This window comes from Laetiporus sulphureus (genome assembly GCF_001632365.1).
Source record: "Laetiporus sulphureus 93-53 unplaced genomic scaffold LAESUscaffold_16, whole genome shotgun sequence".
Taxonomy (NCBI): Eukaryota; Fungi; Basidiomycota; class Agaricomycetes; order Polyporales; family Laetiporaceae; genus Laetiporus; species Laetiporus sulphureus.
In genome coordinates this window covers 251518-274334 of record NW_024468525.1, presented here as the reverse complement: position 1 = coordinate 274334, position 22817 = coordinate 251518, and the positions used below count along the sequence as shown (strand labels likewise).

Below are 22817 nucleotides of genomic sequence, written 5' to 3'. Positions count from 1 at the left end.
TGACTCTATCATAGTATCATTTGCAGGCACATATAAGCGCGTTTCGCAAACCGCTTCGCTGCCAATGCGGTTTGCGGCAGCACTCTCTTCAAGTCTTTACCCCTGCTTTCAGGAATCCTCGCGCGTCTCTCGCATCTTGGTCTGCCACTCGAATTTCTCTCTAACAGTCTCGAATTCCGGTGCCCCAAGATGAGTGTTCACTGTAAATTGATTGACGTGTCACCCGTAGTGATGAAGAAGTAGCGGAATCCCATTACCAGTATCTTTCGGAATGGGATCAAAGTAAAAACATGACTGTCCAGTCAACCTGGAGCGATCCGACTCGGACTCAGTCAACCCTCATTTTGAATTGATTGCATCGTGCCTCCTGCAAAGTTATGACCGTCTATTTGGCGGGCGAGTACGATTTACTGATCATTCCTTTCCAAGCTATTCTCACGACAAGCCTTTGAGCCTGAATTACCTCCCCACAGTTCCTGCACAATCTATGCAAACAATATTGTGCTACCTCATTTCGTTCTCACTGTCGATGACTATAGAGAAACTTCGCGGACCGGTAATGACCCATTTCCCTCGGAAGAACTGCGAACGGTTGTGCTCGGATGGCTCATTCATTTGAACTGCCCACCGAGGACGGTACGGCCAGCGTACACATCTATTTATTCTCTCAAAACCCCGACGGTCATACCGGTGTCTCCCGTGAAGGATGAGTCCACAACTCGTAACGGGCCATGCCGGCACAGGTGCCACTGCTGCCTTGTGCTTTCAACATGCCGGGGTTGTGTCAAAAGCGGGTATCAATTGATGAAAACAACATAAACTCCAACACGACAAAAAACTCCTACACGCCACCTTCAGGCTATTCGTACTCATAGGTCTAGCCATCGACGATATTCAGGCCCGTCCCGACGAAGATCTGTCATCCTACGCACCTTTCGCACCTGCCGTCTGATGATCCGCTTTTCCAAGTAGTGCACGATACGCCTCAAGTCAGGCATCATGAACAACGGGATTGTGACAGCCATCACGGGAAAAGCAATCTCCCAGAAGCTGCACTCACAATTGCGGTACAAGAAAAAAAGGCGAATGAGTTGGAATGCTGCCAATGGAACGAGATAGATCGATGGACGTACAAAACGTCGGTATGTGTCGTGGTGGACCACATGTTTTGAAAATTCATCCCCTGTCAGGGTACGAGCCTGAGTGCAGCACATAGCACGTACATGCAATCTGCTACGCACGAAATATCCGGAAAGGAAACTCAACGGCAGGAATATGATTGTAACAAGAGTGAGACGACGCCTGCGACGCGTGGAACATCAATTGCTGAGATTCTTACAAGCTGGACTGACGTACATGACTTCATTCATCTGGTATGATACCATCTGCGAGAGCCACCTGCGTTAGTACATTGACAAGGGGATTGAAGTGAATGCTGGAAACCCCTTGCATTGCAGGTGTAGTTAATCAAATTATCGCTGACGCCGGCGAACATATCCAAGCTCATGAGTATATACTCAAGATGGTCGTACACATCTGCCTGGATCAGAAGGAACATCTCAGTGTTTCGGCTTGAAAAAGCTCATACAGCCGCAGACTTACCAGATACACCCTCGCCCGGTCGCTCATGAATCCTACCGGCCGGGTCACAGGATCCCACGGCACGCCCTCGGATTGGTTCTCCGCAATCGCACCAACACGGTCAACGTCGTATCGCCGCAAACCGTACACGAGCGTCTTGATCGGTTCCAGTGAACGTTTGTGCATAATGAGATCTTCTTGGAGCATGTGCACTACGATGTGATTTTCGAAGTGAGGCGGCTTGTACGGGTCAGAAAGAAGGAAATCTCGCACAGGAAGTCACGGTCCTCATGTCCGGCTTCAGGAGCACCTCTTTTTCAATCTTGAAAATTTTACCTTGGTATTCTTCCACGACCTCCAGTGCCTGATCGACGACTGCGGGCACGACAATCGCCAGGGTTAACGGGGAATGGAATATGAATTACGCACGTACTGAGGTCGATAAGACTCTCCACCAATAGTGATGGATCAGCAGTAGTTCGAAGGACCGTATCGGATTGTCGAAGGCGATCACGAATAGGCGCAGTGAAATCTAACTTGGCATCTTCGGTGGATATACATATAAACGTCAAAAGGGCCACAATCAGCATACAGGAGAACAAACCTTGGGAGATCGAGATTACAGTGCCTGTGCGTTGATATTAATGCTAATATACGCGCGTTTTCAAAGCGCTGGTAATGCGCAAAAATGACGCACCATCGCGGAACAAGAATATGCAGATCGGGTAAACCTTTACATTCACGCGCTCGCCCTTCTTGAGCTTCTGGATGAGCTTCCAGTCTTCGGCGTGTCTCTGCTTCTGTTGACGTTAGCCATTCGGTGAGCCATCAAATCATTTTGCTGTTGAGGAGAATGCGAATTCACGGACCTTGTGTATGCGATTGATAAAGCTCGACGACCAAGTCGCCTGTAACGTAGGCCGTGGGCGAGATCTCTCCAATGTGCCGGCGTCCACCGCCGCACGCTTGGCCGCGTCCCATGCACCTTTCATAGTGGATTGTCCCGCGTTCAAATCGGGGTTTAGGTAGACAGCGTGGACCTCATCGGCTGTCCCCGAGTCGTCTCCCTTCTCATCCATAGGTTCTGGCGACTCGGAGCGCGGAATGTCTAGCGGAAGATGTCCCAATGTGGAGTCGGGAGAGAGCCATTCATCTTCCGAGCCAATTCGATGGCAAAGAAGACGAAGAAAGAGGTGCTTTGGGTAGTAATCGGCCTTGGACCGCGCACGACCACGTTGATGCAGTACGTCCTCGACCGCCAGAGGATGGATATCTACGCATGTCAGCAAACATTCGGCCGCCCTGTTTGCGTGAACAGACGCACCATAACGCAACGCCAACGCACTAATCACCTCCCAGCTTAGTCCGCCCACATTGATCCAGCGTACGTTGGCCCAAGGCTCCCTCTTGCTCGCCTCCTCATCGCCGAGCATCTCCACTAGCTCATTGTTCGTCATACGGCCAAAGCTGCAGCGGTCGACAGAATAGTCCACAAGCTCAATAATGCACTGCTGTCGGATGTGGCCGTAGCGCACATTGACCGAGGCTCGACGAGGGTCAATGCCTGGCTCAGCACCGATATGCGATCCCATCCTCATTGCGGGCGCCCGCCACATCGGAGTCGGACGGTGCACACTGGCCTTCGAGCGCTGCTTTGGCGTTTCAGATGCAGGTGTCGCCTCGGTCGTGAGCGGAGCGGCAGACTTCGTTGATTTGACGGACTTTGCTGCTGCGCGGTCGCTGTTCGACGGTCCCTTCGTCTCGTCAGTCGAGATTGCCAGAGGCCGGGTAGGTTGGCTCATTTGAGCAGAAGCGCGAGTAGTACGGGTGTGGTTGTGGTCTAGCGAAGAGTCGTCCGAGGAGCTCGAGCTATCCGAGAAGTAGGACATTCGCACAGCTTTGTCAGCGACGGGCGCAGAGGTGGTGCGAGGAGCGAAGAGGGAGAGGTTGCCATGCTAAGAAGGGAAGAAGAAGATTGTATCTTTACCTAGGCGCACGCAGCAACCCTGGAGCAGGCAGCGACGCTGAATGGCATCACGGGGGACATTTACAAGGTGTCTCACTAGATCAGAGCAGCCATCAATCACGGTCGTGTGTTCACGCGGGCGTCTGGAGCTATACTTAGCTGTCTAAGAATATCCTCCCATCGCAGCTCTGCGGCCATGAGAGCAACGCGCCGTTTGATGTAATTCAGAACAGATAAGGGAAGTGCGGGAACAGAGCCTCGGGACCGCAATGTCAATAGTATTCCGTATCGTACAGACCAGGTAGCATTGACGTAGGATAGGGTAATAGAAGCAGCAGTGCGGAGACAACAAAGAGCATGAGCAGAGCAGTCCGAGAGAGAAGCATCAAGCGGAGGAAGTGCAAGCGAGACGCAGATGAGGCGAACAGTCGGAACTAGACCTCGCCGAAGAAGACACATTCCCTATAGCGCGGCTCCTCGCTGCCTTCTTTCGTCAGCAATATTTCCTTGATCTGCAGTGCGGCAGACACGTGCGCAATGGTGAGATACGGAAGCAACGATATGAAAGGGAATACGCACCTCCGGTGGAGGTTTCAGGCCGAGCATCTCTGCACGCTGCCAACGCTGCAGGCGAGTCACGCCGATGCATGGACCGAAGTCGTACGTACTAGACCAAAGACAATCAGCGTAAAATACAGGTATGTGAACACAATGGACGTACAGGTCAAACATACGCAGGATATGATCGACCTTATTCAATCCCTCGCCATGCACTGTTACGTAGAAAGGAATCAGCATGTGTTGCGGATTGCATGACAGTACCAAGGGCGCGAGGCCAATCTAGTGACGAACGATGTACATAACATCCCCACACCGCGACTTAGGCAGAACCTCGAGCATATAGCCAGCTAGGGAAGTTGTACAACCGCATCGGTCGACAAAAAATGAGGCATTCATCGTGGGACCTGCGCTACTGATGGCGCATATATCCATATGAAAAGGGGAACAGAAGGCACAGGCACTCACCGAACTCCAAATGACTATTCTTCTCCCTCACCTCGCCATAGAGTTTGTTCCACTTCTTGTGCTTCACATTCAAATGCCCGCCCTCCACTTCCTCCTCGTTACCCACTTCCTCCTTCTCTTCCTCCTCTTCCTCCAACTTCTTCCCCTTCACGACTTTGCCTTTGCCCTTCTTCCTCCCCCTCTTCGCCGGACTCGCCTGCGGCTGCTTATGACCATGTGCATTCTCCAAGCCCTCTCGCGAGCCAAACACGTCCTTCCTCAGACGCCTCCGCTTCGTCATCGGCTCTTCCGCCTCCTCGATATGATCCTCCTTACGAGCGGCCCGTCCCCGCAGGCGCTTCCCGCCGTCTTCCTCGCTGGAGCTGACCTCGATGGCGCTCTCATGTTCATCCACAGACTTCGCCTCGCTGGGCTCAGTATCATAGGCCTCAATGACCTCTGGAATGACAGTCGAAATGGACGAGAGCCTACGTTTGAGGCCAGGTCGAGAGCCTTTGCCTTTCGCCGAGTTTGCGCTGCCTGTCGATGCAGCGCGCTTCGAGGACCGGAAGCTGAGCTTTCCCTGCTTCAACGGCGGGGAGGCGTCGCCTTCCAAGCTATGTTTTCTGGGTGTCATGGATGTGTAAATGGATGGAAAGTGTAAGCGGTTTGGGTTCAGGCCAAGTTCAGATGCCGGAATGACTTATTAGCCCTGTCATAAATATTGATTTGCTAAATGATACATTATCACGTGACTCGTGATTGCAATGTCTCGGTCGTGGGTTCGATCCTGTACGTGGCCATATCGTTTCAGTCATTTTACAACAAAACAGCAATGAAGCCTCTTCATTCCAACAAACACTATTACGAAACATACTGCATACATTATAATCACGTCCTGGACTGACCTGCAGTCCCACACTGGTGCTCCAGTTCTTCCTCCTGTTTGCGTAGCCTGTTCATTGTTGCTTCTAACATCCGTCTCCGTCTCTCCTCCCGAGACTCGTCCGCCACCCCTCCAGACACAGACCCTCCTAGCACCTGAGGGCCCTCTGACAGTAAATACGTTTCCGCCTCAAGCTCGAGCTCGGAAGAGGGCTGATATACGCCACCTTCGATGAAGCGATGCGTGCCTTCTGCCATCGAGCGCTCGAATTCGACTACTTCTCGGTTCAGCATCGAGTTCATCTCCTTGAACTTCAAAGCGTGTCAGAAGGAGATGGGTCAGAATATAAGAGATGGCACGTACGTTATTATCATGATCTCCCCACACGTTGTGCGTGAGTTCGTGGCAGAGCACCCTCCGCACGTCCTTGTAGAGCCGGAATCCGTCGTAGCGATCCGTGCGTATCCTCAACTTGATCGCCTGTCCAGCATTTACGTTGAGGCCGAGCAAGCCAGGCTGCTCATGTGGCGCGAGCTCGGTCAGGACGCCCACGGAGAACTGATGCTTCTGCATGACGTGTAGGATGGCAGGGTCATTTGCGAGGCGCGTGAGGAAGGCGGTAGCAGTGGGTGGCTCCGGGAGATGCGCGAGGGGTTCTATGCGGTGGAATCTGTAGTTTAAGGCTGATGAGGATGACGAGCCGGTGGAGCGGACCTGCAATCGGACAATTTGTTCAGTATAAACGCCACAGATGTTATATGAATATATTTGGCGTACCTTTACGGGTGCTTTCTTAGCTCTTTCTCGCATGATGCGCTCTTTCCTTGCACGCTCGTCTTCCACAGCCCGCAGGCTGCCCAACTCCTCCGAAGTGGTCCCGAGCATCTGCACTTTCATCCCGTTCTTCAGACCGGCCTGCGTGAGGGTAACATCGTCCTTAATGTTGGCTTTCTTTCCCTTGTAAAGCAGCTTCTGAAGGGAAGGGGGTACTGATGTGAGTTCTTCAAGACGAGCTTGTAGGACAGTCATAGTATCATCCGGCAGAAGTGAGAGGCGGTGTGCAACGCCCCGATGTGTCACGGTAATCTCTATAGGTGAAGTATCGCTAGAAGACATGATGTACGATGGGTATGTGGTGGTATGGTGTAAAAGATGAATGCGGCTGTGCACACGGACACGTACACTCCAAAGGTTACGAATGATGAGGTCGGGCATGCCTCGGCTTACTGATCGCACTCAGGTTGCTTAGTCAGCGTGTCCGAACAATCCGGAAACTACGATCCCTCCACACGGAAGCTCTGATCGAGGAAATCGGCGATCTCACAGGTCCGCGAGCGCCATTTGCCCGGCTCGTCGATGTCATGGCCTATCCACCTCTTGTTTGGTGAAAATATCCTTTCTTTGTACCGATTTTATGATGCTGCACGGCTAGATATCTGCCACTGCTGGCCAGAATGCTCGACTGATTCTGACGTTAAACATGCGGCACGGACGCATGCAATACTAGTCATCTGGGATTTACCGGCCACTGACGTGACGCTGACGAACACTGCGATTCAGCGCCATTCTGAATAGAGCCAGAGCTGATGACGACGAGCAATGTTCGGCGTACCAGGTGTTTCAAAATCCCGAGGACCCGAACATCATATCGGTGGAAATATGCGGGCCACAACGTGATGAGCAGTATGTATTCTGCTGCACATACCTTGAAAGTGTTGGAAGTTCTGCAGAAGATTCATAGGGGTCCGGATCGAGCTTGCTATGGCTTCGCGACATCCGATCAGGTACTATCAACCCACTGGAGCGAAGATGCTTGGTCGAGCTCTCGCCTCACTGCCGAGTGCGACGTCGGCAGCGGTGACGTCCGTTACAAGTGCAGCCGCTGTTTGTTTCCGCAAACGACTCCAGATCTAGACCCCGCTCGACAAAAGTCCAGCCTGTGCTGAAGAGATGCACGCCTGAATGGCGTCGCACTCGTGCGCACGGTGCGGACTTAGCGTTCGTATGGTGACAGGCTGGCGTTGGCACCCAAGCGAGGCGTCGCTTAATGTACGGCGCAGCGACGTGCCTAGAGAGAGCTGGACCGCCTGATGCATCTCAGCCGCAGGGCGCATGCATGTGTGAACCGCCCCGACGTGTACATGTTACGTGACGTCATAAGCCTGAGGGACTTATCTCCGCGAAGTTGAAATTCAACGATGCTGGATAAGTCCCGAAATGGAAATGCGCTGCCTCTTTCTGTCTGGACGCAGGGATGCCGGTCGATCCGATGGCGCGGCACAAATGTTACCAGGGAGGATTCAGTTAGACAATTTGGCCGTCGTGGGGCAACGCCGAGCGCCTCGCGGTGCCTGTGCGGAAGCATTGAATATAGAAATGTCCGTGACACTTTGCTCTTCCTCCAGCGTCTACGCCGTGGTCAACTACTCCCCTCTCCGTCGCGCGCAGCGACCGCGCAGTTCCCTACGATGCTCTTTCATTCTCGCGGATCCCTGGCCACCACCGCTGACGGCAGAGACGAGGTCCCCCTGCCCAACATTGGCAGGTCCAGCGCGGAGAAGGACACGGGCGCCGTGAACACCGCTCCTGTCAATTCAAATGCCACCGTCCAGCCCCTCCTCCCCACCCCCGTCACCCAACCCTCCCCGTCATTGGGCCGGCGAAGTAAAAATAGGAAAAATGCACGGGTGAATGGCGGCCTTCGCGTGCATTGGGCACAGTTCAAACGGAGGATAGGCAACGGCACCGCGCCTTCTACGTCGGAGTCCGCCCTGGAACATGATGATAGCGGAGACAGCTACCGCCATGGGTACTTGAGGCATCTGGAGACACAGGGGGATACGGACGATGAGGTGGTAGATGAGGTGGTTGTGGACCGCGAGTGGTCGGATGAGGTCAAGAGCTCTTCTATGACACACTCCGAGCATGGCGGTGCACCGGCGGAGAAATCGAGCAACCAGCTCGGCGGCACGAACACCGACAGAGACAGTCTCGCTCTGCAAGCTACCGGTTTCTGGACGATTCAACCCCTCCTGTTCTTGCGCTATCGTGTGTGGCCAGTCATTCATGACTTTTTCATCAATCATTTCGAGAATGAGAAGGCAGAGATGCATTATATCAAGGAAAATTGGTTCCTTCGAAAGGTACGCTAATGTAACGAATTTATATGCGCTTAGCATTATATAGCTTGCTTTCAGAACCTAGCTTTCTGGTCTTCGGCGTTCCTCATTGTCAACTGGGTCTTGGCTATTGGATTTCTCCAGCTCCAAAAGCCGATCACCCTAGCAGACAAGATCTTCTATTATGGGGTAAATTGATTTTCCTCATACTTGACGTTCGTGTGACGAAAGTTGTCGCCTTAGGTCTCGCCCGCTATTACTTTCCCAGTACTGGCATTTGTCATGTGGGACTTCCCTCGAGACCGGGAGATCTTCTATCAAATCTGGTTATCTTTTGCAACCTGGATGTGGGCTATATACCAGATCATCTTGATGTAAGCAGAGGTTGCGCCTCGCAGATGGACTACGAGCTAAGATATCTCGCCTCTCCACAGGTATATTGTCGGCTATTATGGCTCACCGGCGCTCCTTAATAAAGGAAACAAGGACTTTTTGACACTCTTCTAGTGAGTATCTCAGCCTTTAGCGGTCGTACAGATCACTCACAATATACAGCTACACGTCCGCTCTCCAAACCGTTGGATTGTTTGGTCTTAAATTAAACCGCATCCCTGCTGCAACCTGCGCTTTCATATTTTTCATCATGTACGTCCATTATTAGCTCGGCGGCCGTAACGCTGATAATCTTCGCCTAGTGCTTGTTCCTTGACTCTCCCGTATCATCCAAGTTTTATCCGGAGTAAGTGTATCATGTTCCGGTCCTCCGGGCCCCTGGCGCCGCCATTCTGACATTCTGATAGATCTGATCAATTTCTTGCTATTCCAAAGTTTCTTGCTCTACATTCATTACACGCGGGAGAACGTGAGCATTCGCGCTCATTTGCGATGGATTATTCTTGTTGACGGAGTAATTAGGCAGAGCGGCGCCTGTACACGCTCCGCGATCAGCTCAAGATCCAATTTAGAGCTACCCAGAAGGCACAAGTCAACGAGCGTAAAGCGGCTGACTCGAAGCGTCGGCTCACCTCGTAAGTTCTCCAACTGAGCTGTCTCTTCCCTTATCTGACAAATTTGATTGAAAGTTATGTATTCCATGATAAGTGACTTTTTAGGCTCTTCTTGGTACCGTTGCTTATTGATGTTTGTGATTGCACAGGTCCGAGTTCCACTAAATACGGCGTGTAGGTTGTCTTGTTAGATTGAGTACGATTTTTACTTACGCTTCGTCGGCAGTGTTGGCTGTGCAGAATATGGAAGCGAACGGCTCGATTGCAAGATCGCAAGATATCGAGTTCAACGCGCTGGAGGGCAGCCTGAGCATGATGTCCAAAGGTCGGCTGCCTGCTTCACATACGGTTTTCCCCGCTAACTGGTTTGTCCAGTTCTGAACGATGTGCTCGACTTGTGAGTAGCCATCTTTCCCCGTAAGCACCGCGCACTGACAAGAATATAGCAACCGCATGGACAGTGGGCGTTTTGAGTTTGTTCTGAAAGTGAGTTCTCGCACACGCCGATTTTGTGTGTATCTGAAGTGGGTGCGGCAGCCGTATTCGTTCCACCAAGTCATGCGATCTATGTTTGTTCCTCTGCAATTGGCCACTGATGCTCGCGGCCTGGAGTTTGTTACTGAACTTGACAAGAATGTCGATGATGTAAGGGCACTTCATTTATGATCCATCATTCGCCCCTAGCTATGCCGCTGAACGCGCATCGATCTCTTCCTCAGGTTGCACGCAGAGCCTTATATGACGCTCTAGGAGAGAGCCAGGCCGTCATCGATAAGCGCATACGGGAACAACCGGATGAAGATGGTTTCGTAGTTGGAGACGAGACGCGTCTCCGACAAATCATTACCAACCTCGCCAGGTATGTAATAGTTGCCATGCGAGGTAGCAGACGCTGAATCAGAATGGTTTGCAATCGTGTTCAGTAACGCTTGCAAGTTCACTCCGGCCGGAGGAAAGCTCACGATCCGGACACGGTTGATCCTGCCGCAAATGGAGTCACCGGAAGACAATGCGAGTTTGGATGACATTGGCAGACGGCCGAGCGAAGAAAGCGGGCGTCCAATGACCTCTCTGCCGCCTGAGTCTGCTCAGTGGGAAGGTAGATATTAGTGTATTCCCTTGTGTCGAAAGTCTAACCGCGGCTGGGCAGGCAAGAAATATAAAGAAGGACAATCTCCACCAATTCCCCACCGGTTGTCGGCTACGCATCTCACGCAGCATAATAACGTCTATTCCAAGCCACCCTCTCTAGAATGGATTGTCGTGCGAATCGAGGTGTCTGACACGGGTTACGGCATACGGCCGAAAGACATGGTCCAGAGCAAGCTTTTCAGTAAGTTGTGTCAGACACAGTGCCTGACGGGTGGCGTTGACACTTGATTTCCCAGGCGCTTTCAACCAGACGGAGCAGGGCAGATTGCAAGGCACGCAGCTCAGTACTGTTTGACGTCACATTACAGATCCTGACATTCGACGTTTCGCAAAAGGCGGCAAAGGCACGGGACTTGGTTTGGCTCTCGTCCGCCAGATCGTCAAGCTTACCGGCGGCAGACTGGGCGTGAAGTCCAAGGTTGGCCAAGGGTCCACCTTCTGGGTCGAATTGCGTGAGTAGCTTCGGCTCGATGGTATATTATCGATGATTGATCACGCATATATGTAGCTCTTGGAGTGGGAATCAAAGCCATACCGGCGCTTATGATGCCGGCGGAACTGCACGCTGATGCTTTCGGCACCCCATCGAGCGCGACCAGAACGATGCCTCCAAGTTGTATCACACAAGCCGATATATTACCAGATCACCCCGAGCTCCATGCTGCGCTGCAAGCTCAGTCTCAGGGGTCTCGCTCGTCCTCTGCGCTCCATAGTATCATGGAGCAAGGTGAGCATGTACGATTTGGGAAGTCATGTGAGGCAGCCTGATGCAGTCTCGTAGGCGGATTGGTCGAGATCTCCACGAAGCGCGGCGAACGCTCTCCTGTACTCACACGAACCATTGGCGATCCGTCCACGGGGACTCATGCTATTGTCGGGGACATCACAACGCCGACAGCTTTGGAACCGCCCCTCTTGAGCAAAGATAGTTCGTCGGCGACTACTCGCCCGCGTTTATCACAGCTGCTAGGACCGCAGGCATCTTCCCTTAATCCTCCGCCGTCGCCAGCGCCATCATCTGCAGCATCGTTTACCGGAGCTGGCGCGGCAGGCTCTTCAGCCGAGCAGGAGGCTCCTCTCAAGGTCCTCGTGGTAGACGATGACCCTCTCACGCGCCTGCTGATGTCGCGGATGCTCACACGCATCGGCTGCAAGGTGGCAACTGCGGAGAACGGGGAGATAGCGCTGGAGATGATTCTGGGAACCGAGCAGAACGGACAGCACGCAACGCCGTCCTCCGAAGACACCGGCAGCACTGGCCTATCAATAGATGCCGAGCCGCCATCAGGGGACGAGTATCGGTACTCGGTGGTATTCCTCGATAACCAGATGCCGGTTCTGTCTGGTTTGGACTTGGTCGGGCGATTACGAGAGATGGGTAGGCGTGACTTTGTCGTTGGTGTTACTGGCACGTAGTTTCATGCGTTTGCGTCCATTGCAATTCTTGATGCGCTTCGTCGTCTAGGTAACGCACTGCTCTCTGACCAGCAAGAATACCTCGAGGCTGGGGCTGATCAGTATGTGCTCGGCTTTCTTCTCCTACAAGCTTTGATTGCTTATTCGGTTGGCATGTCGCAGCGTTCTCACGAAACCTGTGCTTGAAAAGAGCTTGCAGAGCATGCTCGCAATCGCGGACGAGCGACGAAAGCAACAACGAGCATCATCAATCACGGAACAGCCACGACCGCCACGGCCTCCATAGCGGCAATTATGGCTTCATGGCGTCTTTCTTCTCTGAGGTTTGTTATATCTTGGGACTCCGGCATGTTGTACAGTTGGTCCTCGCTATCGCCGAACGGACCGCATCCGCCGCATTAAACGTACGTCAAGTCATCTATAACGACCATGTATCGATGTATCATCCATCCTCCGTATGCACACGAATACCCTGCTGCGTCGCCTATAATATTAGCTTTCAGTCGATACCACCCTGCCTTAGTGCTCCAAAATAGAATCTACGATACCTTCTTGTTTGTGCCACATGATACAAGCTGAAAATATGCATTCCCCGTCCTGGCTACGAGCATGACCGACTATTTTCCGCCTGCCAGCTGTCTTTGATTACGGCTGTGGTTTCCTCACAGATAGGTTTGTGCCAGAGAATGCTTTCTGCAACCGAGATAGCGGTCGCTCTAGGCCTTTCCGGCGGCCAGCCGCCCAACATTGGCCGATCGGCGAGCGATGCCGGTCCTAAGCCTGAGTGACGCGAGCATATCAGACGGGTACTGATATGTGGCCGTGGGTAGCAATCAATGTGGCATCAACTCGTAAGTGATGAAAGGCTCAGACTGGTTTTCGTCTAGAGAAATGTCGGCCATGAATCAGTCGAAGCGAGTCCGACAGCGTTAAGTTAGGCCAGTGGCCTTCGAGGATGCCTGCTTTCGGTGATTGCCGAACCCATTCTGTGGTTTATGAGTTGCCACAGAAAGAAGCGCCGCCTTCTGGGAGGTGGGGGTGAAGTGCTCGTGTGGTCTCTGTCAATGCAGAAAATTCTGGTTAATTCCACACTCAACAGCCTTAGAGCTATCGTCTGTGAAAGTGTCGGGCTAGATTATTCAGCGCGATGGACAGGGAGGCGGGTTCACAGACAACAAGAAAGGCAACCGGTTTGTAATTCGCGAGGTCAATGCGCTGCGAACCCGGCAGCGGTGGCGCCGCCCGATGGTCAGCGGGTTCCCTCCGCACTCGTCGAGACCGCACGAAATTTTGAGAAATTCGTAATGAATGTTCTATGAGTCTCCTCGATTGAAGGGAGTGGAAAACTGGGTGAGAGGATGGAGGAAAGGCAGGAGGAGTCGTTCGAGGTGGTTCCGCGCACAGATCGTCGGAGTTTTATCTCGTTAGGTTCAGTGAACAGGTCCGGCTCCCTCAGTAGCCCGCAAGTACGCATCTCACCTTCATACCCCCACCACGCAAGCGTCTCCCACATTCACGGAAAATACTCCCACCCCTCTGCTCTTTTGGGCATCAGCTTCGAGAGCTGCTTCGCCTATTTTAATCGGTCCAGGAGGCCGTATTTTCCCTGCCCGTCGAATTCGTGCCATTCTCGCCAGCGCTAACGATGCCACCTTCCCCCTCGCCCTTCTACATCAGCCTCAAAAATGGTGATGCGGTGAAAGTTAATGGTAATCCTGCCCAATATGCTCTATCCAAGACTGGCGAGCGCTGATTTTTCCCCAGACCACGTTTATTGCTCTCCCAGCTGGTCAATTCGAGATGGCACTCCGTATTCCGTGGCTCGTATCATGGAATTCCTGCCCGCACAGGGAATTCCAACTCTCGACAAGGACGGAAACCCCAGTCAACCTTTTACCCGTGTTCGTCTAGCATGGTATTATCGTCCCAGCGACGTGAGCGATCGCGCGAGCGCGGACTGCCGCCTCCTGCTCGCCGCAATATTCTCCGAGGTCTGCGATCTCAGCCAAATTCGTGGCAAATGCTACGTCCTACACCGAGATAAAATCTCGGATTTGGCTGGTTGGAAGAAACGCCCCGACAGATTTTACTTCACCCGTCTATTCGACCCGTGGATCCGGAAAGAATTCGAAGTGATACCATCGACTATCGTACGGAACTGTACGTATTTGTTCACACCAGTAGCGTGCCGCTTTCTGACACAGGAGTCAGTACCAGAACATATTCGAAAGGTTTTGGTTGAACGATATGAATACGTAGTGGCGGAAAAGGAAGTTGTACCCGACCTCACTGACACGCTCAGGACCTGTGAGACGTGCACAAAGTGGTGCGCGCCGTAAGTGTTCATTTTACAGTAACTCTGGGGATGCTGATGAGAGCTCAACACGGCACATACAGAGCCGAGACCGTGCAATGCGACAGGTGTAAGAAGTTTTTCCATATGAGCTGTGTCAATCCTCCTCTCCTTGCCAAGCCGAGTCGAGGCTACGGCTGGACTTGCGCGCCGTGTTCTCGCAAACACGAGGAAGAGGTGGACAGCCACGAAGGATACCGCCAAATAGTGGCAATAGCGCCGAGAAACAACAACAAGAGTAATGCGCCACCCGCAAGAGGCCGAGGTCGGCCGCGGAAGGACCGCATGCAGGCGGAGAAGGAGGAGAACATGGAAATCAAGCACTTCAAGATGTGGCCTTTTCGATATTTTGGGTACGCTTGGCCTGCCTGTCTGATGACTTGGCGCTGATGAGACCTGTCGCAGGCAGTACACAGTCGCGGAAGACACGCTTGGTCAGTCCCATCACGATGCTTTACGGAAACACCCTAAAATACAGTATCAGACCCCGACGACCTCATCTTCCCACGCGCTACGACACGGGTGGGTCCGAAATACCAGGCAAATGTTCCTCTTGCGCCAGGCGTTGAGAATATCCCAATCCCAGGTCAGTGGAGCAATGTCTCAAAGGCTGTTTTCTCAACTTCGAATGCAGGCATCGAGGAAAGGGGTGGTGATGCAACCATCGAAGTGCTCTGCCTCGTCCAAGACATGAGTTCGGAGGAAGGTGCGTGGGAATATGCCTTTCTGGGTGGATTCACTTTTGCTTATCTTTATTTGTCTCCAGTTTCCACACGTAGGTCGCCTCACGCCACATCTCCCAACAGTGACTGATGTAGAAATCCAGTGGAAAAGCACAGGGGCACTCTTACCAAGGACGACACGCTGAAATGCAGCGTGGATTGGCTAACCGAAGTGATGTTCCGCTTCACGGACGCATGGCTCGCTCACCGAGATCTCACCACCGTCTCCATGAAGAACCCAATGCGGGTGCAAAAGGTCAGCTTTCGCATCCCTAGCGCCGACCTGTGGCTGAGCAGCTCGTTCGTAGTGGAAGACAGCGGAAACAAGGTACATCGATAAGGAGTGGACGAACGTCGAAATAGCCGCCTTCGAGGATGCCATCGCAACCCACGGGGCTGAACTGCGTCCAGTTAGGGACGAGGTCGGTACGAGGACCATGCCCGAAACAGTCCGCTTTTATGGCCATTGGAAGAAGTTGGTTTCCTTCTCTGTACATTTTCTCACATTATCTGACCCTCTTACCAGCTCGAAGCTTGGCGAGGAGAACGCGAGGATTAGGGCCGCCCGCCTCAGTGGAAAGCCGCAAGCATCCTCCCGTGCTGCGTCTCCAGACGACGAAGGCTCTGTCGTCAAGCAATTGACTAAAGGCAATACGTACTGCGGTTGCTGTCGTACCCGAGAATCAGAGTGGTGGTGGAAAGCACCGAAGGGCCTGCCGACCAACGTTCTCTGCGATAACTGCGGCATGAGCTGGCGCAAATACGCCGATCTGAACGTGAGGCCGTTTCGCGAAGAGACGATCTCGAAGTCGAAGAACGACAAGCGGGAAGGGACGCCTCTCAATGGTCACACCGCTAAACGTGCTAAGGTCAGTTCCGGTCTAATACTGCCGCGCCGTAGGAGGCTAAGGCTTGGAGCAGACTACTTCCTCGTCTCACTCGACGCCTCCGCCCGCTGGTCCGGCTCCTGTTCCGCAGCTGCGCTGTCTCGCATGTCAGAAGAACGGACCAATTGGCAAGGTACTGAAGTGCAAGCAGTGTCAATTCCGTGTTCATGCAGGTATGTTGGACCCGATTCAATGGCCTTTAATGATCGCCGTCGCATGGCTATCGACGGTTCTAAAATGCCCTTTGCTCAGGATCATGCGGTGCTGTGTTGGAATCTGCGGAAGAGGTGGAGTCGTGGGTGTGTGAGCTTTGTGCAAACGAGAAGACGTTGGAGGCCTCACTGGTACGTCAGTGTTATCTCGGTCCTCGTCGCGTTCCTGATCCCCTGCAGAATTCGGACTGTCTGCTCTGCCCACGAAGCAAGCGAGACTCGAAGAAGGCCCTGTATCCACCTCCTGATACATACCTGCGAGCTTGCAAGCCGACTGAGGGGCAGGCCTGGGTTCATATCGTATGCTCAGTGTTCATCCCTGAGGTGACGTATTCGGATGCTACGCGATTGCGCTTGGTAGAGGGTATCAGCACAATACCATCGTGGAGGTGGTCAAATGTATGTAGCCTTCGTCGTCGTCTTCGCACAAGGTTGACGTCTGACGTCCGCCCTAGAAATGCACGATCTGCAATCAGAGCGGAGGGGCGGTGATACGATGCAGTGAATGTCCAGCAGAGTACCACGTGTCTTGCGCGTGGAGGCAGGGACACAAGTTCGGCTTTGAGGTGCAGCCGGTAAGTCGATATTTGGCGAGCGCCGTCGGATCACTCTGACATCATCACAGGTGAAGCATAGTAAGCGAGAGACCACCACGATGGTGGAGTTTAAGGATAGCGCTGGCTGCATGGTGCCCGTCGTGATCTGCAAAGGGCACATGGGATATAAACGGGAGGTATTCGACCTATGTGAAACCAATGAGCTTGGCGAGGTACGTTATGAGATTCCTCTGTCGCGCTCAGTCTTGATTCGCATTCCAGACCTCACTGCAGGTGTACTGCAAGAACTACAAGCAGGTCCCTACGGAACAGACACATGGTCTGCTTCGCAAGGCTCGGCGGCTCGACAACATCCTCAACGCCGGAGCAGACAGTCTATCTACCATATCCGGCGACGGCGACTTGACAACTGCGGAACCTCAATGTTATCACTGTCATAGCGAGTTCTCTCCATTCTTCCACGCGATGCCCTCGAAGGGCGGATCTTCCTCATCACAGGGACAGTCGGGCGGACGGACATGGCTGTGCCACCAATGTTTCGTCGAGACTAGGGAGAACCATGTCGTTACTAACGGAATGGTGTCCGCATAAGATCCGATGTTACCTATATGATTACATGTACTATTGTTGTATAGAAGCTGTTCGATGCAGAGTGGGTGTCAAATGTACAACTGACAGCAGAGACCGGTAAGTCAAAAGAAGATGGAACAAGTAGATATCTGTAGTAATTTAAGACCGAGTCCTCTTGTAGAACAACATATAGGCCGGTTTTCCCTGGCTCAGGGATTAGACTTCCGCATTGTGTACTACGGCATCGGAAACTTACCACGACATCTTTGGGGTCGGCATGCGAAATACGACTATCATCACAGTATAACCATCCACCGCGCGAAGCAATGAAAGCAGTATCTGGGCGAGATTTTGAGTTATGCAGAGAGAATGAAACGCCTACGACTCACAATGACCGCTACTCAACGTCCCGAAGTGATTCGTCACGGCGTACAGATCGTATCTGTATGGGGGTATCTGTGCTCGAGGATCCTCCCGAGAAAGCTGGGGTCCAGCGTTTATGCCGGGAGGGAGCGGAGGCGGCATATAGTTGGTAAGGTCCAGCCCTCGCAACGGGTAGTCAACATATGTCTCAATCTTATCTGTGAAGTGACCCTTCGAGGAGAAGCGCTTCAGGTGAATCAGAAGAACAGGAGGTAGCCGAGACAATGAAAGGTTCTTCGTCGCCCTCCGCAGCGTCTTGCAATGTGGACAATTCCTATTTCACATGAACATGACGTCCATAATACGGCATAACGTCGGACTTACCAGGCCTCCGACTTCTCCATGACTTCTTCCTTAACGAAGGAATCTAAACATTGTTTCAGTGTGACCTTTGACAACGCCCGGCCACTTGGAATCGGCAAACTGAGGTACATGAACGTATTATATGTCGTCGACGTCTACGTATCGACAGTCAGATATTTCTGCACGTTCACACAACAACGTGCACCACTCGTACCTTGTGACAGTGCATGCACTCCATCCGATTGCGGAACTGCCCCTGGAAGAAGTCAACCACAAGACTATCGTTCCGCATGCGGTAGATCTGCCATTCCTGCTCGCTTGCGATCTGGTTAGGAAGCCGCTCGAGCTGCTCCTCCCGCTCAGGGGTCGTCTCGATCTGGGGTTTCTTCAGGATGCGATTCAAGTCTTCGTGCAAACCGTCCAGCAGGAAGTTCAGGAACTCTTGAGAATCGTGTTGCTCTGAACCTCCGAACTGTGGAGCATATTGACACAAGGACCGCTGCAAAGGATTGTGAGTTCTACGCGTAGTTCTGTTGCTAGAGATTCTACTTACGCGGAAGGTCACTGGGGATAAGCACTGTCCATCACCCTGCCATAGTTCTCGCAATATATTTGCAAAAGTCAGCGCAAGGTTGCCCTTGGTGCCCAGTGGGTTTACCATGTTGACGGCACTCTTCCACCGACCATCTATGGAATGCATGAGCATCAAACGATGCCCGCTTAGCACGAATGCACTTACCAGTAAAGAACCGCGCAAATGGTACGGTAGCACTCAAGCACTGGATGGTCGAGTTCATATAGCAGGTATTGCCCAGATTCTTCAGGCCAGAAGTACCAATCTGGATGTCGGACCAATAGGTAACAGGATAATCCGATCGGATGGCCGGCGGCTTCGGCCCAGCCTGAGCGATCGAATACGACTTGCTTTGCATCAATCGCGGCCGGTTATCTTGCCTCTCCAGGCTCGAGGCAGCTGCCGCCGGTGGCGGCCTGAGGACATGCTGAGTAGGAAGATCAGGGTAGTCTATAGGCGTGCGCGCAGCCATGCCGGAGAGCGCTTCCTGAGACTGATCCGTGTAGTCGCTCCTGCGCCGTGACAGAGGAGATGGATGAATCGAAGCCTGCGGTGGCAGCGGCACCGGCGTCATGCCATTGAGTGCGGGTAGTGACGAAGAGAAGGACGTTCCGGATATCTGCGGGGATATATTGCGTGCAACGCTTGGGTATTGAATGGACGACGTCCCGTTCATGTGGGGATAACTAGTGTGCTGTGCAGCAGGCTGGACATAACGAGTGTCAATGCACAAACAATGCTCCCAGTAAAACGATACGTACGCTTTCGGGTATTGGGGGCGCGGCATTGTATGGATAAGATACGGGACTTGAGGCAGGGCGAGTCGCTGGTGACTTATGGACCAGACGCACGGATGACGCCAACGTCGGTGAGAGAGGTGAGTCCATGCCCGATCTATAAGCGCAAAATCATCAACAATCACGGCGACGTCGATGCAAATAGTAGACGGCACGTACCGGAACGGCACAGGCGAGTAGTTCTCGGTATCGTCTCCGTTAGGCTTAGTCGGAGCCCAAGGTTTGTACGCACCGACCTCCATCGACGACTCCATGCCAGTCCGGTGTCGTCCTGCATGCTCAAATCCGGAAGCGGATGCACTAGAAATCATCGTCGATTCTGCAGCGGAACGAATGTGGCCGGGCAGAGTTGGACTCTTCGCTGTGGAGTACGAGGCAATGGTGGGAGATGATAGTCCGTTGACGTGCGTGGTGGCCGGCCCGTTCGCCAAACTTGCGGCGCTCACTCCTCCTGAAGACACACTGGTTGCACCCCTCATCAGCTCCGCCTCCCCCATCTCGCGTTTCCACGCCTGCAACCCACCGACGAGAATCATGGGAGGATGCTTGAGAATCTTGCGAAACTCCATCTCGTATATCGCTCGTGCAAGAACGGACATGAATGTGCTCGCGTCGCCAAAGGATTCTGATGCATCATCGTACATAGCCACCAGATCGAACTTGTTACGGTTCGAGAAGAGCATAGCCTCGTTGCGCGGCGCTACTACCAGCGAATCCTCGATAGTCATCGAAGTGACCCTATTCGTTATCGCATCAGATACGGAATCGCCTATGACAGACAACAGTCACCCACTCTGATCGGAGAAGCACTGATGGCTCAATGCACACGACCGCATCCGCTTTGATGTGCTCCTTCTCAAATTCCTCGCGCGTCCGCACGTCCAGCAGCAGCACCGTGTAGTTGCTTCGCTGCCTATAATCCATTAGCGCCTTGGGAAATAATGTCGTCGTGACGGGTATTTCTGGCGGTTTCTGGGCAACCGGGGTCGCTGCGGGCAGGACAGGAGACCTCGACGCCGACGACCTGAGCGAGAGGCCAGACGGCTTCCTGGGCACGCTGGGCGATAGCGGCGTCCGCACGGGCGACGCCGGCCGGCTGATGAACGTGTCAATAGTGTGTGGGATCGGCGTGCTCGATGGGCGAGGGCCAGGATCCATCGGAAGCGCGGGAAATGGCTTCGAATGCGCCGACGGCGACAGAGGCCCTCGATCCGTACCAGACGGCGCCGACGGCATATGCGGCCCTTCACCTTCGTCGAGCTCGTCGATTGATGGGAACGTCTGTGCAAAGTCGGACAAGCTCAGGATCGACAGCCGCGGCGATGATGATGTACTCGACGAGGGCGACGGCGGACCGAGACTCGACGCTGGCACTAGCGCATGCGGAGACGAGGATGACGCAACGGAACTTGCGAGCACAGGTGAAGGCAGGTTCTGCATGGTGGAGCCGGTGCGGCCATTCGGACTTGGGCGCGAACCCGACGTGTCTGCCGCTGGCGCTGCGGTTGAAGCTGCGGGCGATGCAGGGGCAACCTCGCGCGAAAGCCGCTTAGTTGTCGAAACCGCAAGTCCTGTGTTCTGTAACGAGCGTATGCGGTCGGCAATGCTTCCGCCAGTCGCATGTGGGGGAGCATCTGCTTCAACCTCACTGCTAGATCTGGTGAATCGTGAAGAGCTGTGGATATTCGTGTACGTTGCGATACGTACTGTGACGATTTTTCCGCTTCAATAAGCTTGGCCTCTACGCTCTCCACCTTGCCCTTTAAATCATATCCTTCTCGCTGCCGTGCCGTGAGACAAACGACGCCATGGATTGTGCCAGTGACATACCTGCTGGAAATCCATGAATTCCTTTACAAGCACACCCTTCCTCCCTGGCTGGATCTCCAACTTGAACTCTGAAGACTCCATAAACATCTGTGCGAGCGACGCAGCCTTCGTAAGTGCGCTGAGTGCGCCCGTAAGATCTCCGTGCAGCTCGCATTCCTGCGCATGCTGAATCTGCGTGCGAGCACTTCCGAGCAGAGATATAGCAGAGGCGCCTCGTACTCGGTGCGCCTGCTCCTTCGCGACCTCTTTGATCTCTGCTACGGTTCCCTTTCGTGATCCATTTTGCATCCTGGCGTATGACGAGCTGAAACCTCCTGCGGCTGGCGAGGGCGACAATACAGTGAGACCGGGCATGAGCCCCCTAGAAGTGACACCCAAGCAAGTCGATTAGATATGCAGACCTTCGCTAGAGCACAGAACAAAACATGGAGAGAGGGTCTAAGATCAGGTCACTACGGCGAATCCGAGCCTTCGGCATTGACTGGATAACTGAGATAATTATTATCGATAAAGTTACTTAGAATAAATTCACCCTAACTTATTCTGGAATTGTCTGCACCACTGCAGCTGCTACCCTCTGGAGATATTCCGTCGGTTTCATGTGCACACTTTGAACGTGTCGAATCAGTTATGTACTACGCGCTTCAGCGACTCCCTTGCCTTGTTGTCGTGGCGTCTAGCTGGCATCTCGAGGACCGTCAAGTAGAAATTGACATTGAATGATTCTTCTACCTCTCTGCACAGTACAGTGCGCATCATCGAGGTTCGACTTGTCCAAGACGTGTGATCCTGCTTCCTGCTGTTCATGCAACGGTTGCCATCTGCGCGATCTTTTCAAAAGTGCTTGCTTCGAAGCCATTTTCGCGGTCCTGAACGTCCCTGAACAATACAGGGAAACGCATACGGGAGAACTATACGATTTTGACTGACCTTCGCTGTTATCCGGCGCTTCATGCAGTCACGGCGCATTAAGGATCTAGCGCACAGTGAGCGTCCCTATGTTCAGTCACTCAGCGGCTGTTAATGACAGTGAAGTGGAGGGGTTCTCCCACTTTGCTCTCATTCTCCCTTCAACCTGTGATAATACGTCGATCAGTATGCACATTTCACTGCTCCTGAGACCTAGATTCACACTCGTCCCTCGACCACGACTCCCGTTTCCACGACGCTTTCTGCATTTGCTCTTCTCAGCTGATTTAGAGCCGCTATCTCCGGGCTAGGCCTCATCACATCCGTCTGCAGATTAAGTGCAGTCATCTCGAATGCAACGATGCAACAATTTGTAGGCAGAACGATTTGTCAGGGAGATTAATGTGTTGGAGGAGTTGCCGTCTTTGGTCTGCAGCTGTACCCGCGTTCTTCACATGACTATGCGGAAGCCGGTTCGTCCCCTAATATGACCACGGTGCGTGGTGGACGGTTGCCCAAATGCGTAAAGCACTGCGATGATTGACCCT

General features: G+C 53.1%; 6 protein-coding genes across 6 annotated transcripts; 2 read left to right on the top strand and 4 right to left on the bottom strand.

Annotated features, from left to right (window-relative positions):
- Positions 1 to 859: 859 nt before the first annotated feature.
- On the bottom strand, positions 860 to 3470 carry LAESUDRAFT_758642 (uncharacterized protein; the record flags this gene model as incomplete). The annotated part of the gene is made up of 13 exons (XM_040912476.1): positions 860 to 877; positions 933 to 1050; positions 1134 to 1183; positions 1242 to 1302; positions 1357 to 1385; positions 1484 to 1540; positions 1603 to 1793; positions 1855 to 1956; positions 2015 to 2125; positions 2186 to 2209; positions 2279 to 2381; positions 2451 to 2854; positions 2906 to 3470. 13 exons carry the CDS (start codon positions 3468 to 3470, stop codon positions 860 to 862), a joined length of 1833 nt encoding a protein of 610 aa, XP_040764976.1.
- Positions 3471 to 3981: 511 nt separating this feature from the next.
- On the bottom strand, positions 3982 to 5189 carry LAESUDRAFT_758641 (uncharacterized protein; the record flags this gene model as incomplete). The annotated part of the gene is made up of 4 exons (XM_040912475.1): positions 3982 to 4059; positions 4127 to 4214; positions 4269 to 4320; positions 4574 to 5189. 4 exons carry the CDS (start codon positions 5187 to 5189, stop codon positions 3982 to 3984), a joined length of 834 nt encoding a protein of 277 aa, XP_040764975.1.
- A 195-nt stretch (positions 5190 to 5384) lies between these two features.
- LAESUDRAFT_699044 (WLM-domain-containing protein) lies at positions 5385 to 6619 on the bottom strand. The gene is made up of 3 exons (XM_040906372.1): positions 6216 to 6619; positions 5802 to 6152; positions 5385 to 5749 (listed from the first exon to the last, which is right to left on the bottom strand). Exons 1-3 carry the CDS (start codon positions 6552 to 6554, stop codon positions 5444 to 5446), a joined length of 996 nt encoding a protein of 331 aa, XP_040764974.1. The 5' UTR covers positions 6555 to 6619; the 3' UTR covers positions 5385 to 5443.
- A 1121-nt stretch (positions 6620 to 7740) lies between these two features.
- On the top strand, positions 7741 to 12734 carry LAESUDRAFT_742984 (uncharacterized protein). The gene is made up of 23 exons (XM_040911225.1): positions 7741 to 8581; positions 8636 to 8746; positions 8801 to 8931; positions 8992 to 9063; positions 9113 to 9202; positions 9253 to 9296; positions 9358 to 9419; positions 9473 to 9585; positions 9640 to 9653; positions 9712 to 9738; positions 9791 to 9889; positions 9940 to 9961; positions 10011 to 10050; positions 10102 to 10209; positions 10284 to 10423; positions 10488 to 10663; positions 10715 to 10897; positions 10953 to 10988; positions 11052 to 11168; positions 11225 to 11443; positions 11498 to 12124; positions 12182 to 12233; positions 12295 to 12734. The coding sequence occupies exons 1-23, from the start codon at positions 7907 to 7909 to the stop codon at positions 12416 to 12418; spliced, it is 3282 nt and encodes a 1093-aa protein (XP_040764973.1). The 5' UTR covers positions 7741 to 7906; the 3' UTR covers positions 12419 to 12734.
- A 1043-nt stretch (positions 12735 to 13777) lies between these two features.
- On the top strand, positions 13778 to 17454 carry LAESUDRAFT_758638 (uncharacterized protein; the record flags this gene model as incomplete). Its single annotated transcript, XM_040912474.1, has 17 exons — positions 13778 to 13841; positions 13897 to 14292; positions 14344 to 14467; positions 14530 to 14838; positions 14891 to 14919; positions 14970 to 15071; positions 15120 to 15191; positions 15252 to 15260; positions 15312 to 15463; positions 15516 to 15682; positions 15734 to 16076; positions 16129 to 16267; positions 16347 to 16438; positions 16487 to 16705; positions 16762 to 16881; positions 16932 to 17075; positions 17125 to 17454. The coding sequence occupies 17 exons, from the start codon at positions 13778 to 13780 to the stop codon at positions 17452 to 17454; spliced, it is 2811 nt and encodes a 936-aa protein (XP_040764972.1).
- A 138-nt stretch (positions 17455 to 17592) lies between these two features.
- Positions 17593 to 21648, bottom strand: LAESUDRAFT_651610 (cysteine proteinase; the record flags this gene model as incomplete). The annotated part of the gene is made up of 12 exons (XM_040904310.1): positions 17593 to 17637; positions 17690 to 17772; positions 17823 to 18130; positions 18181 to 18314; positions 18374 to 18658; positions 18713 to 18846; positions 18899 to 19439; positions 19495 to 19627; positions 19690 to 20268; positions 20324 to 21187; positions 21238 to 21311; positions 21361 to 21648. The coding sequence occupies 12 exons, from the start codon at positions 21646 to 21648 to the stop codon at positions 17593 to 17595; spliced, it is 3468 nt and encodes a 1155-aa protein (XP_040764971.1).
- Between the last annotated feature and the right edge of the window lie 1169 nt (positions 21649 to 22817).

What these genes read in the sequence shown, in the direction of transcription:
- LAESUDRAFT_742984 (XM_040911225.1), top strand. Translation starts at nt 7,907, where the DNA reads ATGCTCTTTCATTCTCGCGGATCCCTGGCCACCACCGCTGACGGCAGA. An exon ending in TTCATTACACGCGGGAGAAC is followed by an intron (nt 9,420 to 9,472) that starts GTGAGCATTCGC and finishes CGGAGTAATTAG; the next exon opens with GCAGAGCGGCGCCTGTACAC. An exon ending in CCTGAGCATGATGTCCAAAG is followed by an intron (nt 9,890 to 9,939) that starts GTCGGCTGCCTG and finishes TGGTTTGTCCAG; the next exon opens with TTCTGAACGATGTGCTCGAC.
- LAESUDRAFT_699044 (XM_040906372.1), bottom strand. Translation starts at nt 6,554, where the DNA reads ATGTCTTCTAGCGATACTTCACCTATAGAGATTACCGTGACACATCGG. An exon ending in CTAAGAAAGCACCCGTAAAG is followed by an intron (nt 6,153 to 6,215) that starts GTACGCCAAATA and finishes GTCCGATTGCAG; the next exon opens with GTCCGCTCCACCGGCTCGTC. An exon ending in GGGGAGATCATGATAATAAC is followed by an intron (nt 5,750 to 5,801) that starts GTACGTGCCATC and finishes CACGCTTTGAAG; the next exon opens with TTCAAGGAGATGAACTCGAT.